This window comes from Cynocephalus volans, chromosome 8 (genome assembly GCF_027409185.1).
Source record: "Cynocephalus volans isolate mCynVol1 chromosome 8, mCynVol1.pri, whole genome shotgun sequence".
In the NCBI taxonomy this organism is placed as follows: domain Eukaryota; kingdom Metazoa; phylum Chordata; class Mammalia; order Dermoptera; family Cynocephalidae; genus Cynocephalus; species Cynocephalus volans.
Genome location: NC_084467.1, coordinates 16,527,256 through 16,544,488, shown reverse-complemented (window position 1 = coordinate 16,544,488; position 17,233 = coordinate 16,527,256). Strand labels below are relative to the sequence as shown.

Genomic DNA, 17,233 nt, shown 5'->3' with positions numbered 1-17,233 from the left:
CTCTGAGCTGTGGCATTTGAGAGTGGAATCCTGGGGATCTTCAGCTCAGGCTGCAGCCCTTCTCATGTGCCAAGGCCTTTCACCTTCTCATTTACAGAGATTGGGAATACTAGCCCTGTATTACAAGCAAGGTGGCTGAAGCCCAGCAAGGGAAAGTGACTCTCCCAAGGTCACACAGCCAGTCATCCTGGGCTCATGCTCAAGGTCTGGACAGCCTCACGAGCCCTGCCTCTTTGGCCTTGTCTCTGATCCGAAGGGTTTCTAGAACCCATGCCAGAGTTCCCTCGGGCCTCCCAGCCTCTCCGTCTCCAAGACACCCTGCCTCTTCTTACTCCCAATTCCAGAGAAGGAATTTTCTCCCAATGAGAGTGCTTTTCCATTTGTGGGGAGGATGCTGGCGACCCCTGGGAGTCCTACACAGGTGGCCTCTGGAGTCAGGGCTGGGGACTAAGGCCTCCCATTGTCCTCCAGTGGCCAGGCCCTGGCAGGGTATGTGAGAGAGAAGGCCAGCCAGCCTCAAGAGCCTCAATAAGTCCTTGTCAAACTAAAGCTCTGAGCAAGGAACCACTTCAGTTGGGGGCAGAGGAAATGCTGTGTAGGCTGAGCCTCAAGAGGTTAGCCGGTTTCTGAGCAGAGCAGGGCACAAGGTTTTCCAAGTAGGGAAACAGCGTAAGCAAAGGTCTGGAGGTAGAAAAGCAGAAGACGTCTCTAGGGAAGGATGGGCGGCTCCAACCTGGATGGGAGGAGTTTGATCATGGCTCCTCCGTGCCAACAGTGGAGCAGGCCAGTTTCCAGAGGTGACCCCATTCTAGACCTTCTGGGGAGAACCAGAAGGTATGCGACTACTAGGGTATTAGGGAAACAGTGAGCCAGGCTCCTCTTTTCTTTTGTCCTGCCTAGATCTCTGCCCCACGGGCTGCTCAAGGTGGGTCAGGCTCCCAAGTGGGCGGGAGCCTCTCCCCTGGGCCTGGCCGCCTTCCACAAAGGCTTATCTGTCCCCTCCCATTTCCCGTCTGGAGCCCAATGCCCAGAAGCAGCAGCACCGCGTGGGCGCAGCCTGGCCCTCGCAGCAGGTCTGGTCTTTCAGCTGGCGAGGCAGGGCTGCCTCTTCCAGCCCTCGGTTGTTTTCCTGAAGGGTGTGAAAACTCCCAGCCCCAGCCCTGGTTGGGACAGGTGACCAGAATGGCCTCTGAGATGTGAGGAACCGTCTCCTGGGTGTGCCTGTGCTTCTGACACTCCCGTATCAATGACCATGTGATGTTTGAAACCTGCTTTTATGAACCACTCGGTATAGGCCAGCATTGGCACTTTACACATGGTGTTTCATTTAACACTCATAACACCCCTGTCAGGAAGCCATTGCTGCCCTCATTGTGTAGAGGGAGGACACTGAGGCTCCGAGAGGTGACATGACTTGCTCAAGGTCACACAGCTATTAAGCACCTAAGCTGAATGTGTCTGGCTTCGGTATTTGTCTTCCTGTCTGTGATGTGGAAATCCTGACTCCGACCCTGAGTTGCTGTGAAAAGCAAAAGCAAATTCAAGAGAGCAAGCCCGAGCCCGTGTCAGGAATGTTAAAGCTGGGAGGCCAGTATCACAGCCCTGGCAGGGATGACAGGGACAGGAGTTCTGAACAGGGAGTGAGCCCAGAGCTGAGACACACAGGACCCAGAGGAAGGGGGGAGTCTGAGTGAGTGCAAGGAGACGGGACCACTCGGCTGACCTCAGTCATCCTAAGTCCAAGAGTCGGCTCGATCCCTGCTACTGAGCCCCAGCGCCCACGGCACAGGTGTGCGGAGCTTTTGGAAGGAGCGCTGGGCTGGGAGTCCAGAGGCCTGGCTTCTAGTCCTGGCTGTGCTCCTGATTCAGCTTACTTGGGGTGCTTCCTCTTTCTGGGCCTCGGTTAGTTTATCTGTAGAATGGTATGGGATGGTCTGGGGGGTCAGACAGGGTTCACCCCCCTCCAACCATACTGCCCTTCTCCTCAAACACTGTTCTTGGTCCTACCTCCAGGGCTTTGCTCATACAAAGGGCCTGAAGTGCCTTTCTCATGGCTGACACCCAGTCGTTCTGTTTCAGTTTACTTGTCACCTGTTCACAGACACTTTATTCACCTCCTCGCCAGAGGCTCTTTACCACACCTCCTTACTGTCTTTTCTTTATAACATGAATCACTCTGTGCAGTGAGGCCATCAGTGTCCTGGGTATGGTCAGGAACTCTGGAATGAAATCGCCTGGGTTCAAATTCAAGACTCCACCACTTAGGGCTGGATGATCTTGGCCGTAACTTCTCTGTGCCTCAGTTTCCCCACCTACAAAGTAGGGTCAATAATAGCACATATTTTTATTTTTATAAGGCTTAAATGAAAAATGCGTTAAAAAGCACTGAGCATATAGTATTTGGCACACAGTAAGCACTCAGTAAATGTTAGATGCTATTATTATTATTACTCTTAGCAGCATTGTTTATTGTCTCTTTCCCCCCCTATTATCATTCAAGCTCCTGAGAGCAAGGACTTTGTCTTTTTAATGATGTATTCCTGGCACAGAACTCATTTCCTGGCACATAGTAGGTGCATTTTAAATATTTGTTGAGGGCTGTCCAGTTAGCTCAGTTGGTTAGAGCACAGTGCTATGACACCAAGGTCAGAAGTTCAGATCCTGCCAAAAATAAATAAATAAATAAATATTTGCTGAATGAATGAACAGACAAGCGCCCGCACCCCTGGCTTCTAAGAGGCTCCATGTGGCTGGATTTGGAGAAGGATGCTGGGAAGACAAACCTGGCCCAGCTCCGTACTCAGGGCCTAGCCAGCCCTCTCTGTTCCCATAAGGCCCCATGGTGGGCCCTGTCCCAGCCTGCCCTGATGGGGGTCCAAGCCCCAGAGGACAGAAGAGTCTCTCTGGGGATCAACGTGACTCCCTGTCCCTCCACCATGACTAAAACAGTGTTCGTGGGTGTTTAATGCTGTTTCCCAGCTCAAATTCCAGTTGCTGAGCATGGGGGCTAACGTAGATTTTTCCCTGTGCTCAGCAGCCCTCCCTCCCACACCCGCAGAGCTGAGCCCAGCCTGCTTCATCTTTACCACTCCCTCCCCCATCCCCACATTTTCAAAGGCTACTGTCACAAACAGAAACTCCTCCACTGCCCCTTACACTGCTCCCATTCCTCCCTCCTGTTCTAGAATTTCAGGGTGGGACAGCTGACACATCAGTTCTGCTGCAGACATTTTCTTGTCCCCTGGTGCTCTGAGTGATCCTGAAAATATAGGTTTATGTACCCTGTCCTAAGAGTGAGGTACAGATTGTTATACCATCCCCTGTACTGAGGACACCAAGACTCAGAGGAGAGGTTTGCTGGAGGCACCACAGTTGACAAAGGCCTAGTTGGGATTCCAATCTAGATCTCACTGTTTGCTTCTTTTACATTCATTCATTCATTCATTCATTCATTCAACTCATATATACTGAGCACCTGCTCTGTGTCAGGCACTGCACAGCAGTGATCATGGTGCCTATTGGGAGATCCAGATGTTAATCAGACCAGAAGTTAACCCAGCCTTGTAGACAGTATGTACCCCAGCATTGTCCAGTGGAAATTTCTGTGATAATGGAATTGTTCTATATCTGTGCTGCCCATTAACCATGTGTGGCTATTGAGCACTTGAAATGTGGCCAGTGCAAATGAGGAATTGAATTTTTCATTTTATTTCATTTTAATTAATTTAAATAGTCACATGTAACTAATGGCTTCTGTGTTAGACATCCTGGGTCTGTACAGTTCTTTGAAGATCAGTCATTTATGACCTTAGACTTTAGTTCTCAAACTCAAATGTGAGCAGGGGCCAAGCAGAGAACCAGGCTGATTTCCCAGCAGCATCTTAAGACATGTCTTCTTTCACAGCTGTCAATACCTTAAACTCACAGGCGGGTTCTTCATAAGCACAGAGGAGTCAGTCTCTGTTTTCCTTGGAACATGAGACCCTCCTGACCCATCTTTCACTTTTCCACATTTTTTTATTGAGTTATAACTTATGTAGAGTAAAATGCACAGGCCAGAAGCAAAGGTCTGATGAGTTTTGACAAATGTAGACATCCATGTAACCACAGTGGAATTAAGATAGAGGACATTTCCAGAACATTTCCATTTCCCCAGAAAGTTCCCTCGAGGCCCCCTTTCCAGTAAGTCCTGTCTCCAGAGGCAATCACTATTCTAAAGTCTGTCACCATAGCTTAATTTTGCCTGTTATGAAGTTTCACATAAATCATCATCCCACTTTTCTTCTCTCCCTATTTTTTTTTTTTAAATAAGAAACAGCACCAGCATGATGAAAAGTGGCAGCTTCCCCTGGGCCACAGTGGAGAGATGAGAAAGGAGGGGGGCTGTAGTACCCTGGACACTTGTGGCCAGTCTAAAGGGGACAGCCACTCCACAGCTCCACTGGCCACGTGAGAATGTAGGCCCAGCATCTCCAAGTCTTTTTTTATTTTTTAAAGGCAAGTTGAACATATTGATTTTTGTGTAAAATCCCCAAAATGTTGGCATTTCAAGAACATTTATAGCACTGTAGGGCAAATAATTCACATCTGTGGGCCAGATTTGACCTGTGGACCGTCAGTTTGTGAATTCTACCTTGGGCTGATCAGAATGTTAATAATAATAATAGTTGATGTTTGCTGAGGGCTTCCTTTGTTTCAGGTCCTATTCTAAGTGCTCTCTGTTATTAAGTCATCTAATCCTCATAACAATTTATTAATAAATCCATTTTATAGATGAGTAAGCTGAGCCATAGAGAGGGATTAAGGGGCTTGCCCAAGGTTACACAGCAAGTACTTGGCAGAACTAGGAATTGAACCCTGACTGTCTGGGTCCAGAGTCCATATTCCTAACCACTACTCATAGTGGGGAGTGGGGGTGGAGGGTGAGGGTGCGGGGGATGGTTACGTCACTTGAGGTGCAGCTTTGCCGGCCACCAAGGGTGCTACCTCCCTGAACAAGCAATGAAAGAGTGCCTGGGCCCCGCCCTGCTGGGGCTGCCCTGGCACAGGCAGTTTTCATGGCCGGGCAATGCTGGGAAAGTGGTGAGGTGGGGAGGATGGAAGCCTGGTGGATGTTTGGTGAGAGCCATCAGAGGCATTAGACGAGTGCGGGCAGAAACAGCAGGAACCTGCAGCGGGGAGAGCCCAGCCCGAGAGGGTAGCAGGGGAAAGGAGGAGATGAGGATAGAAGAATCTGCCAGCCAGGCCTGGGGCCAGGACAGGCTGCTGCTGCCAGTGGAGCTATGGCTGGGGCATCCCTGGCCCCTGATGATTCGTGCAGACAAGCCTGTCACTTGGGGAAGGTTGGGAAGGGAGAGATATAAGGATCACCAGGCAAAACAGTGCTGCAGTGCCATTATCACCTCCACCTCCAGAGGGGGCAGGGTGGGCCAGGGGAGGAAACTGAGGCCCAGGGAGCACATGGCTAGGACTCAGACCAGGACTCCTGACTCCCACCCTAGTGCTCTTCGTGCTCCATCTGGCTGCATTCCTCAGGACCAAGAGTTGGGGGAGATTCTATGGTTGATTCTGAAGCCTAAGGAGGGGGATGGCAGGGAGGGGCCAGCAGGCACATCCACACCCTCCCCATGCCCTTATTCTGTCTGCAAGTCAGGAGCCAGGGACTGGTATGCAGTAAGTGCCAAATAAGGGTTTGCCATTGTTGTTGTTATTCCCTGTTTGATGTTCACACAAACTTTCAAGATATGTGCTACTATCATTGACCACTTCACCAATGAAAAAGCCAAGGTTCAGAGGTAGAGATTGTCCAGGCCACACAGCCAGACAATTGTTGGCAGGATTAAAAGAGTGACATATATTGAGTGCTTAGCACCAGCCTGGTGCACAGCAAACGGCTTGGGTGTAGGGCACGGGCCAAAGGAGGGATGAGAAGGCAGGACTAGTCAAAGAGGGCCTCCCAGAGGTGACATGGAGCTGGGCTTGGGGAGCTCAGCCTCTTAGGCTGCTGGTTCCCCCAGGGCCACGGTTGTTTCCTGAGTAAGACCTACTGCCAGTTGGATGCCACTGCCCAACAGAACACCAAGCAACTTGGGCTGGTACCCCAGGGCCCTCCTACACCTTCCAACAGCTTCACACCAAGGGAGCCCTCCAGGCCTGGCTACAGATCCTGTGCATCGTGGAAGGGCAGACTGGCCTCGCAGTGGTTACATCACCTCTCTGAGCCTTGGTTTCCTCATCTGTCAAGTGGGGACAGTGCTACCTCCCGTGCAGCGTTGTGATGAGGGCCAGGCATATGATAGGTGCTCATTAAACAGACATCAAAGAACCTCTTGAGTTGAATTCACATTTTAAGGACAGAAGACAGACATGTCCCCAGTCTAGCTCAGGAAAGCTTGATCCATGTCTTAGCTCAGAACCCAGAAATCCCTACTTCTGCTTTGAACCTGCCTGCTTTTAGAGGGTCAGGAGGAGACAGTCGCCCTCTTCTGTGTCTATGCTGGACAAGGGCACTGGGGATCAACTTTGCCATCAGTTATTGTCCCCCCCAAACCCAGGAGCAGCAAGCACTCACTGAGCACTTACTGTGTACCAGGTTTATGCTAAGCCCTTTATGTCGACATTTTCCACAGGAGGAAGCAGGCTCAGTGACTGAGCCCTGGGCACTCAGCCAGCATGTGGCACAGGTGAGATTTGAACCTATGTTGTCTGGCTCCAGGGTCTGTGCTCTTAAGAAAGGAAAATAACCTAGGAGAAAGAGGCAAAAATACCAATTTGGGGCAGTCTCTTACAGTTTCAAAGCCTTTTCACAAAGCATGTGATTCAGCCATCCTAACGATGATGAGGATGGGGTTATCATGCCCATCTTACAGATGAGGAAAGTGAGGCCCAGGGAGGTGACTGCCCCAGGCCATGTGGCTGGGCTGGGACGCGGGCCCTCACCTGACTCCAAGCCCACCGTTCTTTCCTGCTTCTCAGCCGCGCCCTGCAGACAGTTGTTCAGCTTGAATAGTGACAGCCAGCAGGCCTCCATGAACTGTGCCTGAGTGTGGCCCTGGCCGTACCATAGCCCCCATGTGCCCACCTCCGACAGGTGAGCACCATCCCCAGCCCATGCCATGGTTTCCAGCGTCCACCCCACCTGCTACCTCAGAGCTTTAGAGCCATTAGTTCTCGGAGAGAGAGAGAGAGAGAGAGAGAGAGAGAGAGAGAGAGAGAGAGAGAGAGAGAAATGTAGCCGAGTGATTTTCAAAGTCCATTCCTTGGAACCCCTGAGGGAGCCGGATTCGGGGTCAGGTTATGAGATCATTGAGTACATAAGTGGCAGCTCCGCTTGTATCTCTTTTGTATTTTGGGTTGCCATGTTAAGTTTTTAAAATAAAGGGCTCTATGGGATTAAAAAAATAAATGTTTGTAAGCCACTGTTCTTATCAAGCAACTACCTCCCCATTTTACAGATGAAAAAACTGACAGTAGAGCCCATTCTTTGCCCATAAGTGATGATACTATTCAGGCATTGTTCTAAGTCTTTTCACTCATTTAATCTTCATAGGCTGTGGGAGACACTATTGTTACCTCCATTTTACAGATGAGGACACTGAGGCTCAGGTGGTGAAGTGCCTTGCCCAGGAATTAGAACCCGAGGAGCCCAGCGTCCAAGCCCACACTCTCAGCCACCCCCAGCCCGACAGGCGTACCTTCTCCTTGTGTTCTGGAGGAGCGAGTCACCTGCCGGGGCTCTGGGTAAGGCAGTATTGGAACCAGGGCCAGGATGTGGATCTCTTGCCTCCCAGCCCTGCTCATAGTCACCTCCTGCTGTCTAAGACATCCCTGGGGCTGGAGAGAGACATGGGCAACCCTGTGTGAACCCTGGCACTGACGTGTGACCTCAGACAAATAAATGGGCCTCTCTGAGCCTGTTTTCTCACCTTAGAAAAGGGACGATAGTGCCCACATCATGGGGTTACCATGGAAGTTAAACAGGATCATGCACATGGTTGGAAGGCATGGAGTTCATGGATCCAAGGAGTCCCCAAAACTTCCTGCCCCACCCACTTCCTCCTCCCCTGCACACCTGTGGTAACACAAATACTAATTACAACCATTTCCGTGAGCTGCTTCTTCGTTGAGCCTAATTAATGGGCCAGTCATCACCATTATAAATATCTCTGAATGAGACAGGTCAGCTTTGTCCTAAGTGTTATGTGATTAGATCAGCTAATTGTTTAGGTGCACTTGGTCTCTTCAGCTTGCGACTCACTCGGCCTGGTCATCCTGCACAGCTTAGGAAATCACACAAGGGTGCTGGAGCAGGAGAAGGTGCGGGAACCTCTGCAGTGGCCCCAAAGTCGGGGCCAACTGTGGCTTTCTGGTCTGCCTTGAACTTGGTGCTAAGATCAGAATGGACAACTCAGCCCCTTTCACCTGGCTGGGAGGTGATGCCTAAAGTGGTAAGGACAGAGCAGGTGGGGTAGGAGTGAAGTCAAAGGAGGTGGTGGCTGCCTTCTATGTTGTAATGGCAAAACCACAAGCTTTGGGGATAGAAACACCTGGGTTAGAGTCCAGGCTTTGTTATTTGCCAGATGTGTGACTTTGGGCAAGTTACTAACCCTACCTTCATTCCGGTTGTTTTACACTATGCAACAGGGAGGAGTCAAGGAGTTAGCATGTGCCAGCAAGTCCCCGGCCCTGTGCCTGGCACGTCATAGGTCTTCTCTATTTGTTCCTTCCCTCCCGTCTCTAGTCATCCTCAGGATGAGTTGAAGAGCCGGCCATTTTGGAACCCACCGCCGCACACCCCAACATGTACTGGGTTCAGCTTTCTGCTAGGCACTGGGCTGAGAACTTCCCATTCTTAGTTTAATATGTGTAAAGACTCTATGGGGTAGGCATGATTATCATCTCCATTAGATAGAAGAGGAAGCCAAAGCACAGAGAGGAAGTGGAATGACTTTGTCAAGGTCACACAGTCACTCTGCTGGGTCGAGACGCTAGAAGCTTGCATCTGGGAAGCACAGAGGAAGGGTCACAGTGAAAGGCAAGAGGGCTCCCTGGAGGAAGCTGCATCTGAGCTGAGGAGTTAGCCAGGGAAAGAAGGCAGAGGGCAGCAGGTGTGCAAAGGCCTGCAAGCAGCAAGCACGCTGTGTTCAGGGGAACTAACTACGTGTCTTGTTGTGGTCCAAGCGTGTGAGGAAGGAGTGATGAGAGACGAGGCTGGAGAGGAGTCAGGAGTCAGATCCCGAGGTGGAGGAGAAGGGAAGGTTGGAATCCAGGCCCAGGTTTGTGGTTTTCATTCCACCAGCTCCAGGGAGTCGGCATGTGAAGCAGGAGAGATTGGATCATATCAATTCCTTTAGGAAGTTCTGTCTGGAGCCAGCAGGAGTTGAGCAACTGGAGGGAGCTACAAATGGGAAAGATCAAGGGGGCCAGGGGGCTAACTGGGGAAGATTGATGGAGAGTGTCAGGTGGCAGGGGGGTGGGGGTGGGGCAGGTCAGCAGTGCAGGGAACAGCCTGTGTCGGGAAATAATGAGAGGTCACTGGCCAGGTTTGGGGCTTGGGCATGGGGCAGCCTCCACAGCAGGCACCGAGGCAGTGGGTTGGCAACACTAGGTAAGACTCTCAGTGCCTCCTGGGGCCCGTGGGCAGGTGAGTCAACACCAGGCCAAGTGGGTGAGCGTTTCCCAGCTCCCTGCATATGTAGGCGAGTCTCCCACTGCCAGCACAGCATGCATGTGCTGGCAGCGGGAGCCCAGCCCTGGGACTCTGGTCCAGGCCAGGGTAATTAACTCACCGGCCAGCAGGGCTGCTGCCTTCTTAACAGAGGTGGTTAGCAGCCTTGACCTACCACATATGCTCTGTGCCATTGGCCTTTGAGTGTCTCCCTAAGACTCACTTTTAGGCCTCCCTGCCCAGCAGCTCCTGCCCACCTTCCCCTTTTCTATGCTCAGGCCTCCAGCTCCATCTGACCCCTTGGTAGCACAAAGCAGAGTCTCCCTCTTCCCCAGCAGTTATATTTCTCCCTATTTCCCACAGCCCAAATGGGGTGACCTGTAGCCTCCAAAGAAGGTTGGTCCAGACAGCCAGGCCCTGGATAGGAGGCACAAGAAAAGGGGAAGAGGGCCCCAAGAGAACCAGGAAGATATGGGTTTGAGTCTCAGCTCTGCTGCTAACTGGAAATCTGTGTCTTTTCTCTTAGCCTCAGTGTCTGCATTTGTAGAATGAGGACCTCAGGACTTATTCCACAAGGTGATTGTTAAGACATAAATAAGAAAAGGGTATAAAAGAACGTTGGGAACTGAGCAGTGCTGAGCCCGTGTCAAGGTCAACAACTGTTTTCTGTTTGAGGGAGCAGTTATTTATTTATTCTTTTTAGATAAACATTTTTATTTTAGAACAGTTTTAGGTTGATAGAATTATTGCAAAGATATGCAGAGAGTTTATACCCCACTCCCAATTTCCCCTATTAGTAATATCTTAAAAGGTACATTTGTCATAATTAATGAACCAATATTGATACATTATTACTAACTTAAGTCCATACTTCATTCAGATTTCTTTAGTTTTTATCTAATGTCCTTTTTCTGTTCCAGGACACCACATTACATTTAGTTGTCATGTCTCCTTAGGCTCCTCTTAGCTGTGACAATTTCTCAGAATACTCTTGTTTTTGGTGACCTTACAGTTTTGAGGAGTACAGTACTAGTCAGGTATTTTGTAGAATGTCCTTCAGTCGGGATTTGTTGGATTTTTATTTCATGATTAGACTAGGGCAGTGTGCTTTTGGGAGGAGGATCACAGAAGCAGAGTGTCATTGTCATCACATCATATCAAGGGTACATACTAGCTATTGATAACTCATATTTGATTTGTTGCTGTTGATGTTAACCTTGATCACCTGGGCAGTCTGTTATCGCTGCCCTGAGTACACAGCAGGGCTAGATTAATGCCAAATGTCGGCTGAATTAAGGCCAAGACTGGAGAGTCTGGACGAGGGCAGAAGCAAACGGGAAGGGGCGAGGGAAGATAAAGAGAGGCAGGCAGGAGGTGAGCAGTGCAGTGTGTCCCGCAGGTGCCAGCTCACAGGAGGAGGGGCTGCCGTATGCCAGGCATTCGAGGCTCAGCTCATTCGGTCTTCACAATGACCCTTTCTACAGATGAGGAAACTGAGACCTGAGAGTGACAATGACATGCCCAAGGTCACATGGACCAGGGAAGCTGGGATTGGGCCCAGGTCTGTCCTCACTGCCTCAATCTTCCCACTGTTGAATAAACATCTTGAAGTTGTGTTCCCAGGAGGGTGGGTTAGGGAGGTGTGTTGCTGATATAGGGTGTTTCTAACTCACCCCTTAAGGGTGGGGACTGAGTCCCATTCAGGGCTGCCTCCTCAGCTTGCAGCCCCGGGCCTGACAAGAATGAAGGACTCAGTGAACTCCTGATGAGTGGTCACCTGCAGGGATAAGACAGGGTCAGGGTGACTGCCACTCACCTGAGGGGGTATGTGGAGGGTGAACCTGGAGAGGTAAGTTTTGGCCAGATGGGGATACTGAATGCCAAGCTAAGGGGTTAGGACTTTGTTGTTTAGGTGGGGGGATCAATCGAAGGCTTTTGAGCTTTGTGCTTTATAAATTACGACAACATAAATAATAACAGCTAATGCTTACTGGGCCCTTGCTTTGTGCCCAGCACTGTTCTAACACTTTGTCTATATTAACTCATTTAAGTTTCACAACAGTCCTAAGTGAGGGGTACTATTATATCACCCCCATTTTCCAGATGAGACACCTGAGTCACAGAGGCTGAGTCCCTTACCCAAGGTCACACAGCTGGGAAGTGGTAGATTGGGGATCTGACAAGTATTTAGCTAAGAGGTGAGTGTGTTTTAGATGACATATAAGGATTTAATAGACCCCAGCCAATTACTGGCACCAGAAGCAGGAACTGATTGGGACTTTAGCCACAAGAGGCAGCATCCCTAAGGAGCTGAGGCTTAGAAATAGAATGTAAAAACAGCTTGGAGGGTGTGGCCGCTGAGTCCCAGGCCTCAGAATTGCTCTCATGGGGCTGTTCTTTCCTGCCTCTGACATGCTCCAAGATTCCTTGAAGATCCCCCACCTTCTGCAAACCAAAGACAAGAGCCCCCGGAGTGACTAACAGTCAGGGTGAATGGCATCATGCCCAGGTGCCACCAGGCCACAAGGCCTTTGTCATCAGACGCACATGAATGTTTGTTTACCCCAGCCAGGCCTTTGACTTCCACAGGGTGGGGTTTTTAGAGCTGGGCACCATCGCACCCTCATCTGGCTCTCATTACTTTCTGTGTGCAGCTGGGGCCTGGGGGCCTGGGGACGGGCAGTCCTCAGGGAGCTGTGGTTCCCACCCCTCCATTCTTGGTCTCCGCCAAGCCATTCTCGTGAACACCAGGCCCAGACTCAACTCAGATTTCTCCTCCGCAGTTCTGCAGGGCCAGGAAGGGAACTGAGCAGACCAAGGCAGGCAAAGCCTCCCCACAAAGCAGCGGTGGTTCTTCCCCATTCCCTGAAGCTCAAAGGGCTGGGTGTGGCACCCACAACCGCAAATGAGGCAATTAGGGAGAACAAGTGCTGGCCGCCCTGCCAGCCTGGCGCCTTAGCCTGCCCTCGGCACCCGAACTCTGTGAAGTCCCCACCTGAAGAAGCAGCTCCGCCTTCCACAAAGAGCACGGGATTAGGAGGCCAGGACCCAGGTTCGAGGCCCAGCTCTGCCACTTACTAGCCGTGTGGCTTGGTTTCTCTGGAGGCAGCATGATGAAGTCAGTACGTGTGGGGTTCGAAGTCAGGCAGGCAAAGATTCTGGTCCCCTCGTTCTCCGTCCAGGTGTCTGGGGGTGGGGGCAAGTCCTCCCTCCTCCCTGACCCTCAGACGTCTCATTTGTAAAGTGGAGATGAACATTCTAACCTCACGGGGTGAGACACTGTGTGGTTAGGAGAGAGACATCTTGTCAGGTGGCACATAGTAGGTGTGTGGTCTGATCAGCCCCTCCCTATAAAATGGAAGTGACACCCGCCAGACTGAGGCTCTAGATGGGTGTGGGGATCCATCCTGATAGTGAATGGAAGGCCCTGGGCGCAGGGTTCTGGGTGGGTCATTGTTGGTGGAATGTCACTCACCAGCTGGGCCCGTGGTGCTCCCCACCAAGCAAAGCCAGCTAAGCCGTTCCCACGGCCAAAGTGGGTTCAGTTTCAACACAGGGCCCAAGGCAGGCGTTTCAGGAAGGGGCCCTGATCTTCTGTGTGTGAAAAATAAACAGCTCTTTATCTGAGCTGACTTCTGCTTGGGAGGTACGAAAGCTTCCTGCATGATCCATCCACAGACAGCAGCAGTGGGGTGGATATCCAGGCGGCTGGCCTTGGCCCCTGGGATGGGCTTCCAGCCTCCCTCCCTGGCCTCTCACCTTCACTCAGACATCTATAGAGGCTTCAGCCCCAGACTAGTTTCTTCAGGATACAGCATCCAAGGAGGCTCAGACTCTGCCTTCAGGGTTCTCCTGTCTAGAGCACTGTGCGCTCCAATAGAAGGGAGTGTGTATGGGGCAGAGGGGCTGTGTGGGGACACATAGCAGGGGACCAAACACTGTCTGGGGTCTGGGAGGTGATCAGGAGAGCTTCCCAGAAGGGGAGACCTCTGAAATGAGATGGAAGGAGGGGGAGGCATTGCTTACCACAAAGGGGCAAGTTACTTTCCTGAGCCTCAATTTCATTCTCTGTAAAAGGGGCCATCGATACCTGCTTCCAAGAGAAATGTGAGAGGCTGAAATGAGATGACGGGTGTAAAAGAACTGACAAATGACTTACATCACCTGGGTGCCCAGGGGAGATGTTTGGTGAATTAAACTTGTTCAAGGGTCTTTTCCTCTGGCATTTGACACCTGTTACTTATTGTAACCAAGTATCCTGTTTTAGAAAAAGCCCAACTGTAACCCCAGCAATAAGTGAAAAGCCTTGGAATTCTCTCCCTCTCTGCAGTGGAAAACGGGGACTCCTCCACTCAGTGGGAGTGACGCAAAAGTCTCCAGAATTTAAATTCTTCCCATGCACCTTGCCACCCCCAGGGCGTGTTTCCTTTTTCCTTAGGCATTACCAAATTAGAGCAGAATTCATGAGAATTTAAAAGCATTTCCCCTCCTCTTGTTCCACCATTCATTTTAACAATTGTTTGTTGAGCATCTACTATATGCCAAGTGATGGGGACTCTCACTGGACAGGCCAGACAAGGTCCCAGCCCTGATAAAGCTCAAGATTCTGGGGAGAAGGAAAGAGACAATAAAGGTGTACAAACCAAAAAAAATTAACAGGCTGCAATAAACACTATAAAACAAACAGGGTGCTGTAACAGAGAATTTAGGGGGCCACTTAGGGTGGTTGGGACATTTGAGGAGGTGGCATTTCAGCTGAGACCTGAAGCAAGAGCTGGCCATTGTAGTAGAGATGAGAAAAAATGTTCCAGATGGAAGAAACAGCAGATACGAAGATCTTTTGGGGGGAAAGGAAAACTGGGCGAAGCTGAGCAACTGAGTGAAGGCCAAAGAAGTTGGGGCCTGCGTGAGTGAGGTGGGGAGCAGCACAGATGAGGGTCAGGAGAGAACAGAGGCCAGGGGGCCTGGTAAAGGGCTTGGATTTTATTCTAGGGACAGAAGGAGTTATAAGCAAGGGAGTGGCAAGATCAGAATTTCATTTTTCAAGGCGCCCTCTGGCTGCTGGGGGTGCTGTAAGAGGGCAGGAGTGGGAGCTGGGAGACCCTGGGCAGTCACCCATCTCTGAGCCTGTTCATTCACACATATGTGTGATTGTGAGAATCAAATCGGGAATGAACAGAAATGTGCTTTGGAAAGCTGAAAAATATGAATAAGTGCGAGGATTCCATGTTTTACTAGAAGTGGAGGATCTTTTGGGAAACTGCTAGCTAGGTTAGACCTTCCTGGGATTCTTGAGTGGGAGGGAGAGTGCTGGAGCCGAGTCCCTACCTGAGCATCCAACACCTGAGAGCCCTTTCCAGTCTGTGGTGACAGGAAAGGCCCTAGGGCATGGGGAGGAGGTGCCTGGGAGTGAAGGTGAGAAGGGTCACCTTCCTGGTTTTTGACTTGCCCCAAAGCAATGGTCCTTAATGTGCTGGGGGAGGGCCGTGCCTTTGAGCGTGGCGCAAGCACTGGATTACCCTCCAGCCACCCAGATACACACACGCAGCACTTTTCATTCTATATCAGGGGAGTTCTCTGGAATTTTCTGGAATTCACTCAAGAACTCTGGCGTAAAGACCTCTGAGCTACAGCAAAAGGGAAATGAGAGGCGACACCTGCCTTTTTCATTCCACCTTTCTAGCGTTGGGGGAGACTCCCCTGAAACACCTAAGGGCTGACGGTGAGGGATACTCTCTCTTGACTGTTCTGGGCCAAATGGGGGTCACCTTCCTCATACTTTACTCCTGGTGTCTGTCATTGGGGGACCCCATTATTGAAGGGGTACTTAAGGTTTCTTAGAAGAGTCACTGTGAGCCTCTTCCTGCCTGCTAGGGGCTTGAGTTGGGGAGCCCCGTCTCCCAACCTCTGGGGAAGGAGGGGACCCACCATATCCCCCCTCCCCCGACCTTGGCGGGGGTCTCTCCGGGAGGCCAGGGAGGGAGCTGCGCTCCGATCAGGCTCCGCCCGCGAAGGTGGCGCAGTGCCCGGCCCGGCCCCCGCGTACCGGTCGCCCCGGCCAGCCGGGCGGGCGCGCAGCGGCAGCGGCAGCGGCAGCGGGGCCCCGGGCGGGCGTCGCGGGAGCAGCATGCGGAGCGTGTGGCCGCCGCCCCCGGTGGCCGCGGTGCTGTCGGCGCTGGGGGTGAGGCGCGGGGAGGGGGTGAGGCGCGGGGAGGGGGCGAGGAGGGGGGCAGCAGCGGGTGGAGGGGGCGGGACCCCACCCCCGCCGCGGGCCGGTCCGTGGGCCGGTCTCGGGTGTCCCGGCCTGGGCGGGGCGCGGCGGCGGCGGCGGCCGGGCCGCTTCCCCATTCGGGCGCGGGAGCCATGGAGGCGCTGAGGGAGTCCGTGCTGCACTTGGCGTTGCAGATGTCGACCTACAAGCGGGCCACGCTGGACGAGGAGGACCTGGTGGACTCGCTCTCCGAGGGCGACAGCTGCGCCCACGGCCTGCAGGTAGGAGCTCGCGCCGCCCCGGCCCCAGGCCCAGGCCCGCGGGCATGCGCACTCGCGCCGCCCCGCCCCCACCTCCTCCCGGCCATCTGCTTCTGGGGCTGCAGCCCAGGTGGCAGAGTTGAAGCACGCCCCCAGATCTGAGCTGGTCCCAGATCCCTTTTCACGGCAAAGGCAGTCCCTGAGTGCTGAGGGACTGGCCCGGGGTCACACAGCCCATTGTTGGCAGAGTCTAAAACTGCCCCAGTTTAGCATGGAAAGCCTTGTGACCCTGGAACCCACCCCCTCAGTCCTGGGCAAACCCGGAGAGTTGGTCACCCTATCTAGTAGGCATAACGTCCTTCTTCCTTTTTCCAAGCAATATCTGAATTTCCTGGGGGAGGAGCCCGCCCTCTGCCCCCTCTCTCCCTGCCCCTTTCAGCCTACCCCGGAAGCCCAATTCCTCCCCTTCCCTGTGTTTGCTCCTGTGCGAATCTAATATGCCTACTCCCCGGGGAGGGGGCCGCACCACCTCCCTGCCTGTGGCAGAGCAGTGAGCCGAGCCTGCTTTCTGCGCTCCTCTCCCCGCGGGGCTGCATTGGATCGGTTCTGGCCAGGACCTCAGCCCCAGTGGGCTTTAGACCCAAACAGGTAGGTGGAAATGTGGGCACCCAGGGCGGCCCTGTGATCTGGCTCCTGAGAAACCAGTTTAGAGAGAGGAGTCGGGACACCTCAGTCCAGGGGACAAATGCTAGGTAGACCAAGGGAGGTATTGGGGACAGTCTAGGGGCCACCTGGTGAACTGACGCCCAATCACAACTCATTCCGAGGGCAAGCTTAGGGTGAGTAGCACCTTAGGCTGCCAGGCTCAGCTCTACTCAGGCACGCCTCTGAGAAGCTGGAATAATACTGCTGATAAAGGGAGACAGCACTGATTGATTTCCTCTTCCAGGCTAAACAGCACTGAGTCCCTCTTCCAGGGAGAGCCGAACTCATGATCCCAAGTGATCCACCCCCTACGTATAGTATCCACTTAACCTTCAGGACCACCCCCAAAGCTGTAGGGATTACATTCCCCACTTAAAGATGAGGAAACTG

At 52.3% G+C, this 17,233-nt stretch overlaps 1 protein-coding gene across 3 annotated transcripts in view; it reads left to right on the top strand.

Annotated features, from left to right (window-relative positions):
* Positions 1–17,233, top strand: part of ECE1 (endothelin converting enzyme 1) — a 95,351-nt gene that overhangs the window by 28,313 nt on the left and 49,805 nt on the right. The window contains exons 1-2 of one of the 3 annotated variants that reach the window (XM_063104178.1): positions 15,332–15,389; positions 16,073–16,159. In XM_063104178.1, coding sequence (XP_062960248.1) covers positions 16,073–16,159 — 87 coding nt within the window. In that variant the 5' untranslated portion in view covers positions 15,332–15,389. Of the gene's footprint in view, positions 1–15,331; positions 15,390–15,753; positions 15,849–16,072; positions 16,160–17,233 lie in introns of those variants that run through there. The other 2 variants (XM_063104176.1, XM_063104177.1) reach the window with 2 other exon arrangements.